The following is a 26,705-nucleotide window of genomic DNA, read 5'->3' as shown; positions in this document are numbered from 1 at the left end:
GGTTAAGACATCGCAGCTAGGTGGGTGCATATTGTCAACATTTATGGACAATATTAATTTATTCTTGAATACCTACTGTTATTCAATACCAAACGACGATAAGTTTGATCCTTGGGTATATTTCATATTCCCATAAAAATCATCCATTTAACTCTTTCATTTCATGATGTTATTATGCCAGGAATGCACAAATAACATTCCTAGGTATTAGCCACATTTCCAATTTTGGCACATTTGGAATACTCCTGTCATTATCTTGCATACTAGTTAGGGTTTGCTTACGACATCACTCATATTAAAGCTAAAACATTTATTCGTACTTCAAATTTTGACAGATTGGGAATAAATTCATTGTATGCACACTTAGCTATACACTCTGGGTTATATAGGTTTTCAATTACAATTTTTAATTTAGGTGTAGTTTTGTTGCTATCATAGCAGAGTATGATTGCCCCTGCAAGTGCACACTTGCAGAATTTTTCCCTGCTGTTGCTACCCAGCGAACAGAAGAATTTTCCCTGTCAATCACAGAATTCTGCAGGAGGTATAAAAGGCTTGTCAGTGTCTCTACTAAGACCTGTTTGGGTTTCCAAAGGTCATGCTAAGAGCACCTTATGTTTAGAAAGATCATGGGAAAATCATTTACTATTATTTTACTACGAATACCATATAAGGAAGTGTGCAAAGAAAAGGTAACTCTTATTTATTATTTTCCGCAAATCAGAATTCATAGTTATTTCACAATATGTACATAAATAAATGCAAAGAAAATAATGTTTCTTTTATTGAAAATTTTGGATAAATCTCAAACTAAGTTTTGAAATCTACATCTTTGTGCTAAAACCTTAATGGATATTTGTTCATTCATTGTCATGTTTTAAATCAGCAACTTCAGCTTCAATATCTATTTATCAGCTAAATAGTATTCAGACAGTATTTTTATGATTCTGTGCAGTCAAGTGTTTCTTGCAGATCTTGGTCAAATAATGATGTATAATACAATTCAATATAAATAGGAAATATAATAATAATAATAGTAATAATAATAAGTGCAGGTTTTAGTATAGAGCAAATGAGTGTTTCTCAAGGCTCTTTCCTAAAGTTATTTGTTATATTATAAAGCTGTTGAGTGTTTATTAAGGCTTTGTACATATGCCGTTAGTTATTTTTGTTACAGCCATTGAGTGTTTCTCAAGGCTTTGTTGAAATTAACCTATATGAATTTAATGAAAAGTTAGCCAATGTTCCAAAAAGTCTATCACTAAACAATAAATTTAATATAACATCTGAACATTAAACTTTGACATTGATAAATGTTACTATCAGCTTCTTTCATAAAAACTGTTACTTAAATTACTTATGTTTGTCCAACTGCACACAACAACTGTGATATAAAATCAACAAGTTATTACAATGGAAGCGATGCATCTGATATTTGAGTCTTGAAATTTTAATGCCATACAAGTTTGTGACTGTTAATAAACCAGATGAAACTTAAATTTGAGTCTGCATTTCATCCCTATTCCCATTCTTATTGTAAGGATTCCCCACTTCATCAGAGAATCAGAGACCTCTTGGAGTTACGGGCTAAGTTTAGCTGGGCCTTTACTCTAATGATAGTTTATCAGCCATAGAAAACATAGTGAGTTATTGAATGGTCACAAGAAGTTTAATGGCCAGCACTACCTCATACCAGTATTTTTCCAGTGTTAAAAGTCTTTTAACTTTAAAATCAATACAATTACTTTAATATTGTTGCTAGTATATAATATCCTGTGGTGATTCAACCATAAAGACCAATCATACTAGCCATAACTTATTCTGCAAACACGATTCTGAGTACTGGTAATCTTAGGAGGACAAATATAGACAGAGCAAATGAGGCAATTTTTTGACCACCATTATTTGTCTATAGGATGTGGTCTGTGTAAACAGTAAACAGTCTTGCTTAGAAGCCATGTAAACTATCCCTGGGGCAATTTGTACATATGATTGTCATAGAGACAATTAAAAGATAGGTTAGTCAGATATATGCAAACACCATTTGACAGATTATTTAATTGGCTGAGAATAGCTAGGGTGATGTCATATCAAGTCCTTTGAACACTGCTGTAGGATAGCCCAAAAGGCTAAATTGCATGTTAAAGGAAATTAAGTGGAAGAACCCAATTCATTTGAAGTTGTATAAATCATAGCGATGCATGTTGAAGAACAAATGTATGGTTATTTGGCTTGAATGAGAATGTTTAAATTATCATTGTTAAAGATTATTAGCAAGTTTATGATCAGAGATAATGTGTCTTTAAAGTCAGATTTTACTTCATATATGCGGGTCCTGAGTGGCCAAGTGGTCTAAAGCACTCACTGTTACAGATCACTGCCATCTCACCTCTATCTGCATGGGTTTGAGTCTCGGGTTCAACCAATGTGGGTATGTGAGAAAGCTTGCCAGTTGCTTCTCGGGGGTCGGTGTTTCTTTCCGAATTTTCCCCGGGTTCTTTCTCCACCATTTTATACTAGCTGCCATGTATAGCCTATCTTGTGCTGAAAAATGTTATTAAACCCTACAACAACAACAACAACAACAATTTCATACATGAATTGCAAAACATGATTATTTTGGTAGTTAGAATAGTGTACAAGTGTGATTCATTATGAAGCAAAATGTAGAAATGCAGCTGTGATTTAGGCAAAGATGAACCATCTACATAGCAAGCAAAGCCCAGCAAAACTAAATTTAAGAACTTCTTTTAATGGAGTTTGAGAAGCACAGCAACAAGGAGGACCCTTTGCAAAAAGAATATAGTGTGACCCAGCTCTAACATGGTAGTTGAGGACCATAGAACCTGACCCTGCTGTAACGTGGTTGGGGACCATAGAACCTGACCCTGCTATAACATGGCAGTTGGGGACCATAGAACCTGACCCTGTCTAATAGATGAGCCATATTATAAGCAGCCAGGTCAGTTGCAGGAAACGATTCATGTACCAAAAAAAAGATAGCTGGGAGATGTTTGGGTGGGTGGGTATAAAAGTGGATGCAAAAGTATGTGCTTTTGATTAAATGAAGATAAAACTAGTCTAAAATACACTTGTATATTGTCAACTTAACATTTGTGTAGCATAGTCCATAATGTGTTAAGTGTGAGTACATGTTTATGAAAAATCCATAAATTCTAGTACAAATCAAATTGTTATAAATTTTGTATATCTGAAAAAGTCACATCTTTTTAGGAAACACAGATAAGACATATATCAAGAATGGTAGTCCTTGTTTGATCTATATCTCATTGTCAACAAATATGTGCCACTAAACATTTCACCACAAGGTTGTCGCTGGTAGCATGTGGCTATAGTTGTTTACATGTACTTAAACTGGCCTAGATTTTGGTCAGCTGGAGACAGCTATCACCTTGCCAATGCTACCAAAGGGATGAGGCTATTTATTCATAGGGAAATGAAAACGTGAACAAATTTAAACATAACGGCAAGATATTTATGGTTTTAAAAGATTGGAAATTTAATTTGCATTTTATGTCACCATTAGTAGCAATCATTGGCATAAACATTTTTCCTGCAAAAAGGAAACTGTCACGGCAAAATAAACATCTTCCGGTCACTTTGGAAAATGCAACAGTCCATCAGATTACATTGTATTTAAGTTAGGCAGTGACTTCCTTTGATAAAAGGTGCTTTGTCTTTATTGAAGTTGTAGTCAGCATGATATGAAGGGTGCATGTGTTATTGAAGCCACTGCTAAAGAACAAATTTGGAGGACTAAACAAATGCCAGTTTCTTATTCACATGGCACAATTATATAATTGTAGAACATTGATTCTGACTGAATGTTCTTTCATTTGCTTAGTATTTATACAGGATGATCAGTGTTTCAGATGTAGTCATGGTAATCAGTTTCTTGGAAGTTTCAGCAGAAAAAAATTGTTTGGGTACATTAAAAAAACATTAACCATCATTTGCTCAATTGTAGTCCTTTCTGTTGCTACCTTCAAAGTTTGATAGCTTATAGCCAGTCCAGTGGTATGACTGTTTGAGTGGATTAACAGCATACAGTGCTCAAGCCAGATGTCAGCATAAGAGGATTATGATGTAACAATGCACTGTTAAGATGGTTTGTCAATATGAACAAAAAATTTGTTTATGTAACAACAGATAAATTTCAGTGTATTTTAGATCCAAGTTAGTGGCTTCCTTTTATGGTGCATATGAATTTCTCCACTCCAAAACCAAGATTGTACATACAGATTTTAAACAGCTTAAAATGTTGTCACAAAATAATTACCAGATGGTATAATTTGTTGCCAGTAGGAAACAAAAAGCAATTTGTGACATTTACGAAGCCCAGTGCAATCCCAGAATAAACTATTTAAACATACTTTTAAGAAGAAAAAAATATTTTTGGGGTACAAGAAAAATACATGCATACATAATTTCAAAGGCCATGACATGATCTTTTTATATTAGAATTCATATACAATCTCTTCCTCAAAATCATAGTAAACTTTTTCCACATTATTTGTTTCATACCTTTAACAAGAAAAAGTATTTCTTTCACGTACAGGAAAAATACATGTATATGAAATTTTGGGAGCCACACCATGACAGTGTTATATCTGAATTCTCGTTATAATGGAGCATGTTGTTGCGGGGTTACACCCTATCAACAATAGTCATTCTGAAATACAATATCCCATCTCTAATGAGTGCAAGGATGAACAGAAATATAATTTTACCTTCTTCTGCCCTGGAGAGCTAATGAGATCAACAAAGACAACATCAAATTAAGGAAATACTCCATTGTCCAGTGGATTTTAAAGACAGAAACTTTTTGTTCTAATATATTTAATATTAGTGTGGTTGTGTAAGTGTGAGTGTGAGTACGTGACTATAGTGATGATAATGGACAGTGCTAAGTATACCAGTTATTTTTTGTTTGTAAGTATAGTAAACGCTTTAAAGAAAAATGGATATGTTATTCTATTTTTTATCATATTGGCGATTACAGTAATTTTCCATTGGCTTATATGGGAAGATAATTATTCTCAATTGGACAATTGAGCTTGTTTCAAGAAGAGATAGATATTTTTGTGCAACATTTTAAGGAAAGGACCAAGATGGAGGCATGAGATTGTGTTAGAAAATTAGCCACATATCCTAATATTTTTGTCAAAGTTGGTAATAAATATTTTGGTTGGATGGGCTAAAGTTTGGATGAATACATGAGTTTTCATTTTCGTTTTCAGATTTTTTGTTTATGATATAATACTTTGTGTTACAGAGGTTAATATTATGTGGGCAGGCCACCAAGCCCATCATAGCTCAGAAGATTACAATCTCTCTACTGCCCTCAGACAATCAATGATACATAGATATGTGTCATGGGTGAGTTATCTCTCCCAGCAATGCATGTAAGCCCACTATTATATACATGTAAGCTTGATGCATCTTTGACCTCTTGCATTAAGTTTAAAGCAATATCTCCACATGAGAGAAAAGTTAAAGATACAGTACAAAAAATGTAAAGTCTTTCTGATTGCTTTCAGTATGGGCACTGTTAGATGTTTCTACAACACTGAAAGATACCTTGCTAGCATTAAACATTTTGAGTGTTAGCTCACAGTTTTCAACTGGAGCACACATATAGTTTCGCAATGCTGGTTACCCCATGCTTTAGAAAGATGCACTTCCTGATTGGGGAGAGTTAAGATTTTAATAAATTACTATGAATTTGAATTTCCAGAGTACCAGATTTTGTGTTGTTTTTATTACTGTTTTCAGAAGGTAATGTAAAATGACCCATTTTTTAAAAAAAGTAGGATTTCATCCTTTTCTCATTAGAGTCATGGCCATCATCTTTCTGTCAGAGACATGACCAAATATTTAAATAGAATCTCTTCCTTCTCCTATCAGAGACATGACCAGATATTTAAATAGAATCTCTTCCTTCTCTTATCAGAGACATGACCACATAGTTAAATAGAATCTCTTCTTTCTATCAGAGACATGGATACATATTTAAATGAATTTCTTCCTTCTCCTATCAGAGACATGACTACATATTTAAATATAATCTCTTCCTTCTCCTGTCAGAGACATGACCACATAGTTAAATATAATCTCTTCCTTCTTCTATCAGAGACATGACCACATATTTAAATAAATCTCTTCATTCTCCTATCAGAGATATTACCACATATTTAAATAGAATCTCTTCCTTCTATCAGAGACATGATCACATATTTAAATAGAATATCTTCCTTCTCCTATCAAAGACATGGTGCATATTTAAATAGAATCTCTTCCTTTTCATATCAGAGACATGTCCACATATTAAACAGAATATCTTCCTTTTATCAGAGACATGACCACACATTTAAATAGAATCTCTTCCTTTTCCTGTCAGAGACATGACCACATATTTAAATAGAATCCCTTCCTTCCCCTATCAGAGACATGACCACACATTTAAATAGAATCTCTTCCTTTTCCTATCAGAGACATGACCACATATTTAAATAGAATCCCTCCCTTCCCCATTAGAGACATGGCCACATATTTAAATAGAATCCCTCCCTTCCCCTATTAGAGACATGGCCACATATTTAAATAGAATCCCTTCTTTCCCCTATCAGAGACATGGTCACATATTTAAATAGAATATCTTCCTTCTGCTATCAGAGACATGGATACAAGTAGGATCTCTTCTGTCTCCTATTAGAGACATGGCCACAGATTCAAGTAAAGATTTAATATAAAGTTCTTTAAATACACAAAAATGGTACCCAGGAAAATGAATCTACAGTGCATATACAGCCCAGCCTCCCATTGCACTTACCTCCGATCAACAGCTACATTTGCATATTCAATCAATTAATGGCTTTTCTTTATATCTTTTTCAACCCTCTATGCCTGACTTCCTTCCCATTATTTACTCTATTCTCTATGTAACCTCCCTTAGGGTAAGAAGGCTGGCCAATTGTAGAAATTGTAAACGTTCTTTTTACCTATAGGAGTTGGACATACAAAAATTTTACATATTTATGTAGGTCTTGGTGCCATGCATTTTTTATTGAGAAACTCAGTAGTTCCATCATTAAAGTGATAATATCATAGTTCAGTTGAAAATTTCTTGGAAAATTTGTTGTTTTAATCTATTCTTATTACAAATACTATTAGGCATGTATCTTCTTCAGACTTTTTGGCAATTGTTGCTCATATCCACTTTTTCTTTGGGTTTGGTCAAATTTGTTTCATATTTTCTTTTTTTGTGTTTGTAGAAATCCTTAAATATCCTGCCTATTTATTATGAGCAAAAACTTCCGCTAAAAATAGTCTGATGTCAAATAATTTTCATTCTTTCCAAGAATGTATGTTTTATGATATTAATGCATAACACCATGTCTTCACCAAAAAGTAATTATTCAGATAACTTTAACTATATCCCCCAGGGAGGATAAAATGGGTGAGGGGCATTGCTACTACTGCCTCAGCTCGTGTTGAACATTGTCATTGGCGATTATATCATATCCTTATAAGATCACTAGGCATAACATGTCATCTCGTCCAGTATCCAGAAGATATGATAACAAACAAATAAAATGAATGAATCAAATGAATACTCCAAGTTTTTTGTATCAAAATGAAGATGATAGTGTCAGAAAAAACATGAATGACTGTTAAACATAAAACACACCCATTTGTCATTCTATTTGTCATGCTTGCCAAACAAGAGATTATGAGTTTGAAAGTCAGGGCATTGCAGTGGGGATTTTTTCACTTTTTTAAGTTGAACTTATTTTAAACTCATGACTCTCAAATACCGCTCCAGTGGCCTATTGGTTAGACCGACCACCTCAGATGTGGGAAGTCATGGGTTCTATCCCCGGTCGAGTCATAACAAAGACTTACAAAAATGGTACTTACAGCTGCCTCATTTGGCGCTCAGCATTAAGAGGTTAGTGTTAGGACTAGTTGGCCTGGTGTCAGGATAATGTGACTGGGGGGGACATCATGCTACATGTCTGCGGCATGATGCCCCAGTGCTAGACATCACTATAAACTGTCACACTGTAGACATCGTAGCGATATGACTGAAAAAAATGTTAAAGCTACATTAAAATTCCAAATCACACACACAGATGACTCTCAATTTTGTATTTTTTTAAAATATTTTTTAAAACTTGTTTGTTGAAACTTTCTTTCCTGACTTCTGGCTACCAAACAAGAGATCATGAGTTTGATTTTTTTTTTTTTTTAAATAATACTTGTTTTTATTTTTGTGTTGAAACTGTCTTTTAAACTCCTACATACCAATTATTTTTTTAATATTTGTTTTTAATTTTGTTTATTTTTATGTTGAAACTTTCTTTTATGACTCTCATCTGCCAAACATGAGGTCACACATTTGAAACTTGAGACATCCCAATGTTTTTTCATTTTTTCTTATTTTATTTTGAACTTTCTTTTAAACTCATGCATCTTAATTTTTAAATAATTTTGTAATACTTTTTAAAAACTTTAATGTTGAAACTTTGTTTTATGACTCTGGCTGCCAAACAAGAGGTTATGAATTTCTCATCTTAAAAAATACTTTTTTGTAATTTTTATGTCGAAGCTTTCTTTTTAACTCAGGCATCCCAATTTATTTATTTATTTTTTACTTTTTTTATTTATATGTTGAAACTTTCTTTTATGACTCCCTTCCTAGGACAGGCAATTAAGCTAGTAAAGAAAACAATGAACAATCTTCCATCCTACAATCCTATAAACATGACAGACACTTTTAAATCAAGACCATGCTAAGTTGAGCAGAGTGTATCTATATCTATTTACTTTAGCATTGCAGTCTTGAATTTAAGCCAGATGCAAAAATAGGGTGCCTAAGCATCATATAATTACATGTTTACATATATTTATACATGTGAAGATGGACAGACTTTTATTTTCATAACAGAAACAGGGCGATACTGATCTATATGTGAAAACTATTTGTAAAAGTGTGGATTAATTAAAATAAAACAAGTGTATTCTTTAGTGAGATGTTACATTGAAAAGTGTGTATTTTACTGTCAATTTTTATCCTAGAGATTGGATATATCACCATAATTTTAGTTACATTATAGAAAACCTTTTTTATGACGCATCTACCAGTATTTCTACTGGAAAATATAGCAACCTCAAACATATGCCATCCACAAAAATGAGTGAAACAAAAATTGATAATTGTCTGTTATTAAGAATGTATTTAATTTCAGTTCTTTTAGCATTTCACTGTGCATAACTAACATTTCATATGATGTAAATTTAATTTTACAGAATTTATCAAATTCTCAAAAGTGATTACACTGATTTTTTTCTTTTCTTTCAGATGTTTTATCTTCCTCTGGCCCTTGTGCTTCCACCCTCGGTTTTTCTGGTCCACCAGCAATTCAACCTTCTCTACCAATTTTGGATCCACACTGAAGTATGTATTTTCAACCAATCAATCCCAAAGTTCATCTAATATTCTGACTTATGTGTCAGTTTCCAAAAGTGACGGAGTATTGATATCAAAATCTCTCCACCCAGTCCTCCAGCATAAAAAGTCCATTATATGCATGTTGTACTTCCATATCCCATAGTAGAGTACATGATCAGTTATTTTTGTTTTATTTTAAAGTGTCTGTATGTGTGTGTGTGTGTGTGTGTGTGTGTGTCAGTATATAATGTTCTTGTTGGATACATTTTCAAAAAATAGTTTTAACTTGACAGTAGGTTGCTTGTATAGTGGTTACATTTGTCTGTTTAACATTAAAATTGGCTGAAATGATGCACACTTATTATGCATTAGCATCTAACTTATCATTTACACTCATATAAAATAGATACGTCCAACAGGGCTTTCTCACATATGATCTGTGACACACAGAAATCCATATTAATCCATACATGTCTTGCGTGTGTTGGTTTGTATGATATGTTTTCAGATTTCCTTTCCCGGTGGTCCTGTGTTTTGTACTTTTAAATTAAATATCTTCTATTCAACTAAATCTTCTTGAAATTATTAATGACCAAGGTATATTCTTGTATTTTAAATCATTGTACACCAAACTTAGCCCTTTAATGTATAAGGTTACTCAAACTTGTTTACATTCAGAAATTGTTTACATTGAAATACGTTGAAGATTGGGTAGTATTAACTATTTTGAAGGTTTTAAAAATGGCAGTGTCTTAAAAAGCATTATGGGTAATGTGATCTTCTTGACAAGATTTTATTTACTTAGGTATCAATGTGAGTTTGCCTGAATGAGATGGTATTTTATAAACTTATTACATTCAGATTTTTAAATGACATTACAGAGATATTTAGAATGATATCAGTTGTTGAAAAATGAAAACAAACTGTTGTTGATACTTACACAAAGACCTTGTTGAATTTTTCTCAGCATAAATTGTGATCTTTTTCGCAACCATGCAAAAGAGAAATCTAACATTTCTGCTAACCTTACTTTTCTTTGCTCAGTTAAGTCATTGCAATCAGGTCATCATTGGTGTCCACGCATTAGGAACTACTTTATCAAGGGATGCAACCATTGTTGCCTTCTGCTTGGCTCAATGGGATTGTTTCCTTGTAATAAATATTCATTGTTTATTGTTAATTTGATAACATCCATGTATTAAATGTCATAATACCTCAAGACTATCAAACATATGTTCTTATTTTTCTGATGAGTAAAACTTGTGTACTTCGAATCGACAGGTCACGCCACAGCTCTCATTAACATATTCATATTAATGCACCATATGTAAATAACACTTGCATGTAGCTTTTGACCTCATCATGCATTACTTATAATACTTAACAATTATACCTATTAAGTTGTTGCTGTTTGTGGGTGATGGCGTATAAGCGGTAAATATAATTGGATTCTACTGAGATGATTATTCTGATTTTATAAAATATTATAAGACCAAATGACCTGGAGATAAATATGAAGAAATAAAAGTGAATGATAGAGACAAATAATGTAACCCCATGATTGGGATTTCCTTGTCTCAGTGCGAACCCCACCATAGATTCTATTAGTATCAGCATTGTTGTGAGGAAAAGTGAAACATGCAATGGCCAGATGAGTTCGAATGTTAAAACATGTTCATTGCTTTTGGGATCAAGCTTGGCTTTAGTGCATTGTCCTGGTGCTGGGTGGTGTTTCTGTTGTCATATACTCAAGATACTCTCTAGAATGACTACGATAATCATGATACAGTGTTTGTGGTATGTGCAAAGAATAAAATACTCTCCCTTGCTGCTACACTTCATAAAGTCAAGTTACATCAACCAGTTGTTCTAAAATTTTGTTTTGCTGGGGTCTGCTTGCTTTGTCAATGGCTTATCCCTCTCTGTATAGCAGCTGCATTTTGACATTTTGCTTTGAAAAAATGAATTGCGCTTCCACACTTTCCAACTGTGGTAATTTCTGGCTTCAAGAAAATATTGCCACTGATCAGGAACTACCGAAACATCTGTAATAAAAATGACTTATCATTCAAGGCAATAAAAAATAGAAATTTTGTTTCTTTAACACACATCTCTTACTTGAATTGGTTTGTGTACTTTGTCTATGCAAATGAGCTTAATGGATTCATAACTCAACACGACCCTAACTATTGTTGCTCAGTTAAGTTCTCTGTGCAAGGATAGTTGTTTATTTCTGACCTGCTTACATTTTTTTTACTGCCCTGGTGGCCTAGTGGTTAGAGCGTCTGCCTCAAATGTGGGAGGTCATGGGTTCGATCTCTGGCCGAGTCATATCAAGACTTACAAAAATGGTACTAACAGCTGCCTCACTTGGCGTTCAGCATTAAGAGGTTAGTGTTAGGACTGGTCAGCCTGGTGTCAGGATAATGTGACTTGGTGGGACATCATGCTACATGTCTGCAGCATGATGCGCCAGTGCTAGACATCACTATAAACTGTCACACTGCAGACATTGTAGCAATATGACTAAAAAATTGTTAAAGCTACATTTCAAAAATAAATCATACACATACACACACACATGCACACACACACACATTTTGATCACATCCATGACAATCAGATTTATAAATTGTCATGTAGTGATATTGTTCCATGACTGTTTACTGTTTGTACAGGTTATGACATATATTTTTATGTCAAGATCTCTTAATGGATTCATAACTCAACATGACCCTAACTATTCTTGCTCAGTCAAGTACTCTGTGCAAGGATGGTTGTTTATTTGTGACCAACTTACATTTGAATTACCTCCATGGCAATCAGCTTTATAAACTGCCATGTATTGATAGTGTTCCATGACCATTTACCATGACCTTTTACTGTTTGTACAGTTTATGGGCATATATAGTGTTGTCAAGATCTTGTACAAAAAATTTGCCGACTCATGTAATGGAAATATAAAAATTCAGGACAGAGTAAAAAAAAATTAATTTTGCCTAGAAAAGGTGTCCTGAAAGTGAATAAGTCTTGTTTACAAATTTCCTGTTTGATTGTATTGTGACAGATGTGTTTTGTAACAAAATGACACAAGTCTGGAAGCTGTACCAACCTTTGACCACTTGAGAGTTTGTCAGAAACTTAATTTGAAAGAGGCTACTTAATATTCATGTGTTTTTCCTCATTTAATTACTTACTGTCAACAACTTGAACTTCTTTTATTGAAGACATAAACCTTCTGTAAAATGGTTCATTTTATTTAAAGCAGTAAAACATGTTAACTTGTTCATTTCATTGAAGCCATAATATCTACTGTAAAGTCACCCATTTTATTGAAGCCTTAAGCCCCACTGTAAATTGGTATAATTTATTGAACCCGTAAAAGCTGCTGTCAAATGGTTGTTTTTTTTTAAAGTCATAAAACCTGTTGTAAAATGGTACATTTTATTGAAGCTGTACAACCTGCTTTAAAATGGTACATTTTGTTGAAGCTGTACAACCTGCTGTAAAATGGTACATTTTATTGAAGCTGTAAAATGATATATTTTATTGAAGATGTAAAATATGATGTTGAATGGTACATTCTATTAAAACTGTAAACCTGCTGTAAAATAGTACATTTTCTTAAAGCTGTAAACCTGCTGTAAAATGGTACATTTTATTAAAGCTGTAAAAACCTGCTGTAAAATGGTACATTTTATTGAAGCTGTAAAACTTGCTGTTAAATGGTACATTTCATTGAAGCTTTAAAACCTACTGTAAATTGGTACATTTTATTAAAGCTTTAAAACCTACTGTAAAATGGTACATTTTATTGAAGCTGTAAAACCTGCTGTAAAATGGTTCTTTTTACCCGTTACATTCACAACAGTATTTCAATATTGACCCCATGATTGTATACACAAGGCTACATTAAAAACATTATTTTTACTGTCCCTTGATTGAGAAGCTTTAGTAGTGGCAGTTAGGTTGGCCTGTTGCATGATTTTAAACAAGATGCACAATTTTTCATCCTGGGTATATGCAATAAAAATAGAAAGAATGTCAATTGCAGTAATTGTAATCAGTCAGAGAGCAACAAGGAAAATGTCAAGGATGTCCATAACTTAGCATATTGATATGCTTAACCTTATTAAAATTTTGTTTCAGATTGTGCGAAACCTTGGACCGCTAGAGTGGATTTTGAATACGCCTAGTCATCATCGAGTCCATCATGGACGCAACCCATACTGCATCGACAAAAACTATGGTGGAACCCTCATTATATTTGACAGAATATTTGGTAAAAGGATATAATGTGTCATTTATTTATTTATTTGTATATTATTTATTTATTTATACCTTCACAGATTTACTTTAATGAATTGTATTAGACCCTCAGAATGATTACACATTTGGTGGATTTAGCTTACCTGGCTAAAGGACAAATAAGCTTATGACAAGGCCCTATATCTCTCGTGTGTCATGCATCATGCATTTTGCGTCCAAACAACAAAGCACCAGATGAATTTAGACCTGATTTGGCAACGAGCCACCTGGCAATGTAAAGCACTTTCCGATTATTACAACTTATGCCCATCCATCATCAGATAAAGCCACCATTACTAAAATATGGTGGAAACCCTTTAAAAGACTATTAAGAAAAAAATCTGAACAGGTTTTAATAACATTTGAGGAAAAGTAACCTGGCTCAAATAAATCTTTAAAATTTATACAAATTATGCTGATCTGCCTTCAGATATGGCTACTGTTGTTGTTGTTTAATGCCATTTTTCAGCACACAACAGGCTATACATGATGGAGGATGAACCCGAGAAACCCCAGAAAGAATTACCTACTCATGATAAGCTACTGGCAATCTTTCTTACGTACCCACATTGGCCAAGCTTGAGACTTTAACCAACACAAACAGGTGAGATGGCAGTGATCTGTAACAGTGAGCACTTTAGACCACTTGGCCACTCGTGGACCCCTGGCTACTGTTACTTAATTAGAGAAGCCACTGTTGCTAAAAAATAGTAAGACCTCTAAATAAGACACAGCTTCAGCAAAACGGCTGGGTAGATTTTGACCAAACTTGACAAGAAACCTCTCAATATTTTCACAAATGGCACAAATCTATCTTGAGTTATTGACACACTACTAAAATAGATAATCCTTTCAACAATTGCCTTTTAAAACCAAGCAGCATCTGTTTCACTTATTATTAGAAGGTTTTACATTATAATTTATTTTTTATTATCCAGGAACTTTCCAGGCAGAAGAAAAACAGGTGGTGTATGGACTTGTTCATCCATTACAGTCCTGGGAACCACTTTATGCACAGGTACAGTAATATAATCTATGGATTGGTTCCTCTGTTACAGTCATGGAGAATACTTTATACACAGGTACACTAATTTAATGTGTTGACTGGTTCATCCATTAAATTCCAGGGAACCACTTTTATGCACAGGTACAGTAATATAATGTATGGACTGGTTCCTCTATTACAATCCTGGGAACCATTTTATGCACAGGTACAGTAATATAATGTATGGACTGGTTCATCCTTTACATTCAGGAAACTACTTTATGCACTGGGACAGTAATATAATGTATGGACTGGTTCCTCCATTACAATCCTGGAAACCATTTTATGCATAGATACAGTAATATAATGTATGGACTGGTTCATCCATTACAGTCCTGGAAACTACTTTATGCACATCTGGCACAGTAATTTAATGGCATGCATACTTTTCCTACATTTGAAGTTAGTAGTATGAAGAATTAATTTTTTTTACATTTATTTAAATACTATTTTTTGAGATCATATCTGTAGTCTGGGTGCATCTTAATTTGGATGAAGGACTTGTCTGTCACTCACTAAAAGTAAGTCATTGTGACCTCTTTTTAGGGTTTATTCTGAACATTGCTTAAAATTTATGTTATACCTTTTTCCAGTTCCATCATTTGATCTACATTTTGAAAACAGCTTGGAAAATAGAGGGATGGACCAACAAGATATCAGTGTTCATCAAGGGGCCTGGATGGACTCCAGGGAAACCCAGATTGGGGCTTACGGAGGATTTACCTGAGGTAAGTACCCAGATGTTCAAAATCAATGTCTCCAGGTCTCATATTTAGTACTAGAAGTAACTTAGCAACATGCTTTCAATGGCTAGAGTGATCCCAAGGTAGATCCAGATTGTTTAATAAAGAAGATCATCCTTAGGTAATTTATTTAAGGTCATAGGTCAGTTGAATGTGCCTTATGGACCAAATTAATGGATTTAAGTTAAAGGTCAAGGGTCAAGCTACTATCTTTTCATGATTCCGTCAAAAATTTGGGCAGACTTTAAGACAGTCTGGAAAGTAGAGAGGCACAATAAACAGATATATATGTTCCTTTGATGACTCAAATGGGCTACTTGAGTTTAGCATTTTCGAATTCAGGATCTACATTTGAACATCAAAGCTCTACATTTGCATGAGATTCCTGGAAGACAGAGGGGCTCAGCAACAAAATATCAGTGTTGTTGGAACTCAGATAAACAAAGACTTGAAATTTAAGATGGTCTTTGTGAGGTAGATGATCTCAGGTCAGAGGTCAGATTCAGAAGGGATTGTAGTGTCAGATGAAAGCCACTATTGTATCTTTACTGCTTATTCTAACATCAAGCAGAATTGTGAATGCCTGATACAGTATAATTGGGTTCTGAGTTTGAATCATTTTGTGATCATTGCTTTCTTGCCCTGTTTCCCCTGTCAGCTTGTGTAAATGGTCAATAGTACAGAGTGTTTGTGTGGAGGATGTGCCAAGTGTATGCATTTAAATAAAGTGAATGTATATACTTTGGTACTCTCTCTACAGAATTTTTTTTTCTTCTTTCAATTTCAGGTAAATCTTCCAGTGGAGAAATATGATAGAAAACTACCTTTATGGGCCAATATCTATGTATGGACACACTTTTCAGTTCTTGTTGTTGGCTATCAGGAACTTGCCAAGAACACACAGGTAGTCTCATAAATCTTTGTGGAAGCCAATCCAGTGTTCATGTTCCTTAATGTGAATGTACAACTCTAAAAATAGTTAGAGGATATTTTCTTTCCCTAAGTTAATACTGGTTACATTTCATCATGTGGTACTTGCAATATTTTAATGAGAGACAAAGCCATGTGAAAACATAAGGAACATAAAATAATTGAAAATTATTTTGTCAATAATTTACACTTACTATCACAATACAGCTGTTTATTTCATGAGTGCCAAAATGAATTATATTTTGCTAGTCATCCAAGAAATGAAAAAACCTTTCCAGTGCTTTGATACATATATGATTCATTATTACAAGGCTATTGTATTATCTCTTGTTTTTTTAACACATTTTATTTTGGCTGATGGTGAGAATGGTGTCATCCAGTTCCATACATTTGGATATGTATAGATTGTTGTGCTTTCACTACAGTGACATTCATGTAAGATATTTGATGAAATTAATTTGCAAAAGTTGTTTTATAACATTTATCATCTAGAATCAGCAGAAAGTTTCTTGGATCTTCTGGACGTGTCAGTTGTTCATTTTGTAAAATAATCAGCTGTATATACAGTGTACACAACACAAACAGCTTTGAACAGTGTAAAGCCTGAACTGTTCATACTGGCTCTGTCTGTATACAGTGTTGACTTCAGGATCTAACTGGCATTGAAGACATTATAGATACTGAGCTACAAATGACATGCTATATGATTGGATGGCTACATTTCTGCTGTTTGCAGAATAGACCCTGAGGTGTAACTGGCATTCTATGTGATGCAAAGGCTTGGTCTATGCTGTGTGCAGTGTAGACCCTGAGGTGTAACTGGCATTCTATGTGATGCAAAGGCTTGGTCTATGCTGTGTGCAGTGTAGACCCTGAGGTGTAACTGGCATTTTATGTGATGCAAAGGCTTGGTCTATGCTGTGTGCAGTGTAGACACTGAGGCGTAACTGGCATTCTATGTGATGCAAAGGCTTGGTCTATGCTGTGTGCAGTGTAGACCCTGAGGTGTAACTGGCATTCTATGTGATGCAAAGGCTTGGTCTAGGTGTAACTGGCATTCTATGTGATGCAAAGGCTTGGTCTATGCTGTGTGCAGTGTAGACCCTGAAGTGTAACTGGCATTCTATGTGATAAGAAGGCTTGGTCTATGCTGTGTGCAGTGTAGACCCTGAGGTGTAACTGGCATTCTATGTGATAAGAAGGCAGGGCCTATCTGTTTATAGGATAGACTCAGAGCTGAAATTGTCCTTTGAAGGCATGCTATGAAATTGATAGGTTCTGTCTATACTTTTTATAGTGGACCATAAGCTGTAACTGTCATGTTATGAAATTGATAGTTTGTGTCTATATTTTTTATAGTGGACGATAAGCTTGACTGACATGCTATAAAATTGATAGGTTGTGTCTATACTTTTTATAGTGGACGATAAGCTTAACTGTCATACCATGAAATTGATAGATTGTGTCTATATTTTTTATAGTGAACTATGAGCTGTAACTGGCATGTTATGAAATAGGTTGTGTCTATACTATTTATAGTGGATGATAAGCTTAACTGGCATGCTATGAAATTGATAGGTTATGTCTATATTTTTTATAGTGGATGATAAGCTTAACTGACATGCTATAAAATTGATAGGTTGTGTCTATACTTTTTATAGTGGATGATAAGCTTAACTGGCATGCTATGAAATTGATAGGTTATGTCTATATTTTTTATAGTGGACAATAAGCTTAACTGACATGCTATAAAATTGATAGGTTGTGTCTATACTTTTTATAGTGGACGATAAGCTTAACGGACATGCTATGAAATTGATAGGTTATGTCTATATTTGTTATAGTGGACAATAGGCTTAACTGACATGTTATCAAATCGATGCATCATGTCTATACTGTTTAAAGTCTTGACTCTGAGCTGTAAATGGCACTATATAGAACTGGATGTCTGGGTCTGTACTGTTTACAAATTTGTACTGAGCAAATATAATATTTCCATTAATTTTCAAGCTTTCCTTGTTGGAAGCTGGACCTAGTGATCACTTTAGAAGCCATGTGCGTGTTCATGCATTCCTGTCCACACCCTTAGTTAGCCTCAATACAGAGTTGTTTGCTTAGCTATATCAAAGGTGGCTCTGACAAAAAAAACCCAGTTCTATCTGTTTATATATTTGCAGGGATTTCCAGTGTTATTTATGGCTGCCTGCATACTTTATATAATATACTCCCTGACAACATTTGGAGCTCTCTATGACCACTGGTAAGGTGACTTACAATGCATAGATACACTTATATAGGTTGGAATTTATTTTATATAGTGGTACGCAGGGCTACTAAAAATATAAAAATGTAGGATGTAGTATTTGATATACAAGTGACAGAACCAGGACACCAGATCAGTTGATATGAAACAAATTGATCAGTAAATTGGCTTCTAAACCAGTAGATTTTCTATTGATATAAACCTTATGCATTTTAAAGAGGCTGAAAATAAAAAGAGTAGAATTTTTTATATAATATGTATTCTTTTATTATGTAATAAAACAGCAAGTTTTGAACATGAATTAGATTCTAAAGGTAAGTGTTACAATAATAATCAATGAATATCAGTCAGTGTTGTGTCTTATTACTCAATAAATTAAAAAAAGTCGATTATATTTCATAATTTTCTGTAAAGATTGGATTCCTTTGTTACTTATAACACCTCATAAAACATTTTGCATCTGGCCATAAAACTCTCCTGATTACATCAATTAACAGCTGGTTGTGAATACAGTGTTTGTCTTTTTATGCCAACTACTCAGCCACACATCATTGCACCAGTATAACATTTCTGATCTTCAGTGGACTGGCTCCAACCATTCTCTGTAATGTTGGGACAAAACATGTAAAAATTATGTTTTTAATATAATCTTTTGTACCAGTAACTCTTTTTCTCTTCAAAAGCAGTAGAATTTAACATAATATAAGACATGTAGGAGATGCTGTTTAAAGCAGTGCTTTTGCATTACTGCTGTTAGAATCACGTGTGTGATTTTACAGCACCTCAGCACAATAGTTCACATTTGTTGTCAACTTAAGGTAAACTTAAAAAAAATTAAATATAAATTGCACAAACATTTTGCAACATAAACCCTTTCAAATAAATATGAGCATTAAGTGCAGTAATGCCCCTATACCATGATCCTAAATATAATACCCTTCATATACCATGGTCCTATGTATAATGCCCCTTAGAATAACATGGTTCTAAATATAATGTCTTTCACTATACCATGGCCCAATATATAATGCCTGTCTTTATACCATGGTCTTACATATAATTCCTCAGGTTAACATGACCATACTTATAAAAAAAAAAACAGTATACCATGGCCCTACATATAAGCCCCTTTGTATACAATGGTCCTACATATAATACCCCTGAGTATATTGTATAGCCCTTTTTGGTCCTTAAGGGTGCTACATATTTTTGTACATAGGAACTGATAGTGTTATGTAAGAAAAGATCAAAAGCTTGGGGTTATATCATCAACATAAAATCGAGAACAATTTGACAATGTTTAATGGATTGTGAAAATGAATAAATAAATAAATAAATAATAAATAAGAGCTATAGTTATTGTGTACAACCAGATTATGTAATTCTAATATAACAAACTGGAAGGGGGGGGGGCTGTCAGGTGTGGTGGGAGATAACTGTTACAATCTATTTTTGTTGGAATAAATATATTATTCTTGTTTATTTGATATTGTAAAATGTGCTATTTTTAAAAGTCCAAAATGTACTAACTTGACACTTTGCTTTTTCTTTTTGTCACTTTGGATTTTGGCGTCAACTGTACTCGTTAGTTGTCTGACCAACATTGACAGCGCTCCTCTATTTATAACCTTCCCCAGACACCATATGACACAAGTCAACCAATTGCTGAATGCATGGCAACCCATGTAACCAATCATTGTCTTTTATGGTGTGCTGTGTATTGCATTGTAAACAATACAGTTTTTGCATTGTATACCATGTCAACATTACAAATACATAAATTACATAACAATAAGTATTTGAATACTGTATGACTCGTCTATGAAATGAATAGGAACATTTTAAGAGATCAAGTTTATGTGAAATTAAACTTTATGAAACTTTATGATGATAACTTAAGTCTTGAATAAATGAATCGATTCATGTAGCCATGGGTTCTGCACTTGATTCACATCAAAACATAAATTGCATACATCGATACAACACTATTGCAATGATGTTATTACAAAATCATGCACATTACCTTCTTACAGTACCCTACTATCATTAGAGAGAATAATTGTGAATGCAAAATTATAGAATCTCTCAATATGAAACACTCATGCTAATCCAAAATGGCGGACATCGTGATACAAGGATATAAATGGACTTTTCTCGTCATGATTTTGTAGGTATTTTATATAAGTTACACATAGTAATAGCATAAGAGCATAATATGTGTACCAGATAAGCTAAACAGTACGCTCTGAAAACTTTATGACAGACTTTCAAAGACGTTTTACCGCAGGAAACTCTACCTCGAAAATAGGTTACATATATTGATCGGTTGCCAGGATTGGCTGCTAGTTTGACAGTCCATAGACATTAGAGATAAATATAATTGCTATGCTTTGTAAGTGAACATTCTAATTCATATTTATATTCACCATATTTATAAAAACAAACTTAATAGAAGCAAAGACTGAAAATAGTATCCAAATCATTGTGACTCTAGCCATGGTCATTACAATATCATGGTCCTGCATACAATGTTGCTTAGTATATCATGGTCCTACATATTTTGCTCCTTAGTATACAATGGTCCTACAAATAAATGGCCCTTAGTATACCATGGCCCTTGTCCCTCAGTATACATTGGCCCTGCAGATAATGCCCCCTCCCCAAGTATATCATGGTAATACGTATCATGACACTCAGTATACCATGGTCCTACATATAATGACACTCAATATACCATGGCACTATGTATAATGACACTCAATATAACATGGACCTTGATATAATGCCCTTCTCTATAACATTGTCTTATATATAATGCCCCTTAGTATAACATGGTCCTACATATAATTTCTTTTAGTATATCATGGTCATACATATAACACACTTTAGTATACCATGGTCCTACATATAATGCCCCTCAGTATAACATGGCACTGCATATAATGACACTTATTACAGTATGTCCCTAGATATAATGACACTCAATATACCATGGCCCTATATATATTGCCCCTCACTATAAAATTGTCCTAGATATAATGCCCCTTAGTATACCATGGTCCTGCATATAATGTCCCTTAGTATACCATGGTCCTACAAATAATGCCCTTCAGTTTACCATGGATCTGCAAATAATGCCCCTCAGTATATCATAGCCTTTGCCCCCAGTATACCAATGCCCTACATATAATGATGCTCAGTATACCATGGTCCTTCATATAATGACACTCAATATACCATGGATCTTTATATAATACCCCTAACATTAACATTGTCCTACGTATAATGCCCCTTAGTATAACATGGTCTTACACATAATGCCCCTTATTATACCATGGTTCTACATATAACACCCCACAATATGCCATGGTCCTACATGCCCCTCAGTATACCATGGCCTTACAGATAATGCCCCTCAGTATACCATAATGCCCCAGAATATAAAATTGTCCTACCTATAATGTCCCTTAGTATACCATGGCACTACAAATAATGCCCCTCACTATATTATGGCCCTGCATATAATAATGCTCAATATACCATGGCCCTACTTATAATGACACTCAATATACCTTAGTCCTACAAATAATTCCCCTAAATATATCATGGCCATATATATAATAGTGCTTTTTATACCATGGTCCTAAATTTGTTTGACTTGGTTTGCTCACTGCAACTTGAGCCTTTCATTTGGTTTTATAGTTTGGCCAGTTGGGGACCTATGATAGATTATGCAATTACACTGCACGCTTCCTTATATGATGACCTGCATTTGTTTTGGTATTCTATCTTGGGGGAAAAAATAGTCTTTGCAGTCATTTTTTTGCAAAATGCTTTGTGCATTTTATTTATAAACTGTTAGCAATTATTTCATTGCATCCTCGCTAAGGTGTGTGAAGAACTCATTTCAAGAAATTCACAATTTTATACCACATATATACTTATGCAAGACACTAATGTATGATTGTTCTTCACAGGAGGTCTGCTCCATTAATGGAAGCAGTTCGGTGTTGCCTATACCTGATCGCAGCTGCTAAGAAATTTGACTGGACCATAGGAATATCAATTGGAAACACCGTCTTCATCGTGTATTTCCTGTCAGCTCTGTTATGGCTGTCACGGAGTGCCACCACAATCCAAATCCTTCTCAAGTCCAAATCTGCATAAGAGTTGGATCAAAAGAAGAAGCTTTGTAGTCACAAAATGTATGGAGGACAAAATTTTAATCCTTAATTCCAATTTAAAATGTTGATAACTGTTTTATTTTGGAGTCCAAATTACATTTTTGGACTCATTTTTGTAAATTCCAAGTTTAGTCTCATTTGATTTATTATAACCTGGATTAATTTACCAGATTAATGAGGAACAGATAATAGTTTTATTATAGTTTTACATTTTACATTTTCTGACAAGACAATAACTAGCAAAATGTCCTTTGTTAAATGATCCAGATAATGAAGAAGTATAATTTAAGGGACACCAATTTGAATGGGGAGGCTGAGGATGTCATCCATAGATAAAACTCACCCTTTTCAAATTACCTGTGTAATATCAATAAGAATTGTGTTTATTGTCTCATTTCAACATTTGCTTAAAAAAATTTTAATACATTACTTCACTAATCAAATGTCTGATGTTAAGTCCCAAACTGTGTCAAAACAAACTCCCCTGTACCTCAGTAACATTTGATTGACAGAGCAATCACCTAGGCGTCAGTGTGTGTGTCCATATGTCTGTAGGTTTGTCTGTCCATCCACACACTAGATTAACCTCAGTCTCAAATCTATTTACTTTTATTTTAGTACCTTTTTATTCCTCCTGCTCAGTATTTGGAATGTAGGTGGGAGTAGCTCAACATGAAGTACATTGCCAAATTCTTCTTATCACAGAAAAAATTCCCAATTATTAGTCCACCTCCAACTTTTCAAAATATTTTCAGGCAGATCCCACTGGGCTTACCATGTGAGAAAACATTTGTTCTCATCAGAAGCCTTAGTTGTACAACTCGTTGTGAAATAATCAAGGCTTTTATGAATTATTCAATCATCTGGTTTAAAAATGCTATTCATCCAAGTACCGTACAGTATTACTGGGATAAAATTTGTATTGAATGTCAAAGCAAGTCTGTGATTCCAAAAAGTATTGCAATCTTGTATTTCGGTCATTTTTTTCATTCATTTCGCTTGATATTATTAGCTGAAAGATTATGAGATTATAATCAGTGGATGAATAGTTAAGTATTTTTATGTATTAAAGTCATTATTGAACAGTCTCACAATCGGCTAAAACTTGGAAAACTGTCTATGACCATTATTCTTGCATGCTCAGTTACCAAATTTTTTATCTAAATGTTGAATTACTCACAGAAATTTGTGTAAAAGCAAACAGAATAATGTATTCAGTCAACATTCATCCAATTTAGATATTTGAATACAATTCACATTACAGAATTACACATGAAAACAGCTGAGAGCAACAGGATCATGTACTTTATCATACTTGATTAGAAGTCAACTCCAACGGCATACAACATTGACCCTGATCTGCTGTTGCATAATACACTGGTGGATTAGGGTCTGTTTTGTTTGTTTTACCAATAACTCCTAGCAAACTGCGGACCCAAATCTGCCTTTGCATAATGCAACAGCAGATCTGGGTCTGTGCAGTTTGCAGTTGGACTCAACTTTTAAGCAAGTATAGATGGTAAGAATGATGGAAAAAGACTAAGTTTTCAGGTTTCTCTTAGGTTTAAGAGAAGTAAGTCAAAATAATAATAATTGTTGTGTGTTTTAATAGTTATAACAGTTTTTGGGAATAATGTCTTGTGAAAAAATAGGATATTCTTTATAATAGCATGGTGTGAATCCTTACACAGAACCATGATTTTGATATTTGTATCCTTATTATCTTTCATTGTGAATATATTTGATAAACTGTTAAAAAAAATTTTAATCATGAAAAATTATGTCCTCCATCAAAAACTGATCTCAGTATTTGATTATGGCAGAGATCAGAAATTTAACACAGCAAAAAATCCCAAAACAGCCTGGTCATGTTAGACTGTCATTTCTCATAATGGTTATGGAACAAGTATTGTTAATACAGTACTGTATAACCTTGAGTGACCTCTGCTACAATCATAGTATATGGACCAATTTTGTTATATTAATGCACTGTCATGAACAACCACCTGCTGAATGCAACCAGCAACACTGATTTTAAGCAAAATATGTTCATTGACACTGCTGTGAATGACTGCATTGCAAAAATATATGTAAACACCTTTGACCTTGATTTAAACATGACTGCTTTTTAGGGTTTCAGACAAAGTGCTGATTATTCATAAAAACAGTAAAACATCACTTACATTTATTATAACCTTTGTAACCACAACTGCTAAAAAAAAAATATTGTAACAAGATAACTAGGTTGGGGTTGGATTATAACGAAGAACACTAATGATGGTTAAAAAAAAACGTTATTTATGAATTATTCATTTTCTGTTTTGTACACCAACAAAATCCAAATATTGGATTTTTAACAAAAATATGCACAAACCTGATAAATTGAATGTATTGCGATTTAAATGAAATGTGAATTGATATGCAAGAAAAAATCTTAAATAGTAAAAGATGCAATGAATGATGATTCAAAGTGATTCCACACAAACACCTGAAAAAGATATTCACATCAACATTGACAAAATCCACACACAAAAAATACTCTTCAATGAACAAAACAAGGCTGGTTACCAGTTTTCTAAATTTAGCAATTCATGGTAGGTAGTGTCAGTTGTTAAAGATTGTAAACCAGACTAAAGTACATGTCACTCTAAATGTAATGCCAGAGTTATGTGAATACCCAATGAGATTAACCATTTTTTCTTGAAAGGGAAGTCATTGGAAAAGCATTGTCATTTCAAAGATTTGTACCTTTATTGTTTTGTAAAAATAAGAGCAATGCTGATAATGTCATTATGAAAAATCTTTTTAAAGGAGTACATTGTCTTTGGAGAACTAATCCATAATGCCTGGGGTGAATTTTTATGTTACATTTACTTAAACCACACACGAAACTGTCATCCGTTCACCTTAGTGCACTCAATTGTACCACTAGTTTATAGAGGTAATCCAATAATGTTGTCAATGAATCTGTTGCAGTGTCGATTGAGTAGATTTATTACTGGATTATGTCAGTTTTTTTTACCATTTGTGTTTTGCTAAGTTTTGTGATTATTTATACAATAAATATAAACAGTAATATAATTCTCCTGTGGCTGTGATCTCAAAATAAATTTATTCTGTTTCTCAATATGTTCATTATGACTTTTGATTTAATTCATTGGTGAGTGTGTTTATATATATATATATATATATATATATATATATATATATATATATATATATATATATATATATATATATATATATAAACCAATGTAAAGTATACGGTACAAATAAAACTTAGGTTAATAAGATCTCTCCAACAATATTAAGTCCAAAAACTTCCTTTTCTGTATTAAAACATTTTTACCTTTGGTAGTGCTCTGCAGTTTGTCCTTCAGATATGTTCACCAATCAGTTTACATTTGGAATCTTTGCCTGCTGCCTTGCAAATCCAGCTCTACTATAAGATGAAAATCATTTTATTAGCTATTTTTTGATAGACAATGGACAATAACTCTTGCACATTACCTCCCCTTGATACCACCATGTGTCACCAGTATTTAGATTCACTGTGTCCTGAGATGCACGCATTGCAAAAGCCTCTGACAATCCAGCACATTTATGTGTTCCTATGGACCCATCTGACATTCGTTGTGCATTTATAATCGGATTTATGGATCAACTGCAGGTTGTATGCTTTATTGTACAATTTCTGCCAGTATTTTGAGAGATTTGTCACTTGTGGGGACTTCATCTTGTAGGACCACCGTCCCAT

The 26,705-nt window shown here is 33.7% G+C and overlaps 1 protein-coding gene across 2 annotated transcripts in view; it reads left to right on the top strand.

Annotated features, from left to right (window-relative positions):
* LOC149793759 (alkylglycerol monooxygenase-like) overlaps positions 1-26,075 on the top strand; it is a 35,523-nt gene extending 9,448 nt beyond the window's left edge. Inside the window, exons 4-11 of one of the 2 annotated variants that reach the window (XM_089967743.1) lie at positions 5,297-5,400; positions 9,386-9,481; positions 13,625-13,757; positions 14,722-14,801; positions 15,422-15,556; positions 16,359-16,475; positions 18,679-18,761; positions 22,742-26,075. In XM_089967743.1, the coding sequence (XP_089823869.1) occupies positions 5,297-5,400; positions 9,386-9,481; positions 13,625-13,757; positions 14,722-14,801; positions 15,422-15,556; positions 16,359-16,475; positions 18,679-18,761; positions 22,742-22,931 (938 nt within the window). In that variant the 3' untranslated portion in view covers positions 22,932-26,075. The remainder of the gene's footprint in view (positions 1-5,296; positions 5,401-9,385; positions 9,482-13,624; positions 13,758-14,721; positions 14,802-15,421; positions 15,557-16,358; positions 16,476-18,678; positions 18,762-22,741) is intronic. The other variant, XM_089967744.1, reaches the window with a different exon arrangement.
* The last annotated feature ends 630 nt before the right edge of the window (positions 26,076-26,705 follow it).

This window comes from Sinohyriopsis cumingii, chromosome 8 (genome assembly GCF_028554795.1).
Source record: "Sinohyriopsis cumingii isolate HCF-2022 chromosome 8, ASM2855479v2, whole genome shotgun sequence".
Classification (NCBI taxonomy): Eukaryota; Metazoa; Mollusca; class Bivalvia; order Unionida; family Unionidae; genus Sinohyriopsis; species Sinohyriopsis cumingii.
This window is presented reverse-complemented; position numbering and strand designations above follow the sequence as displayed.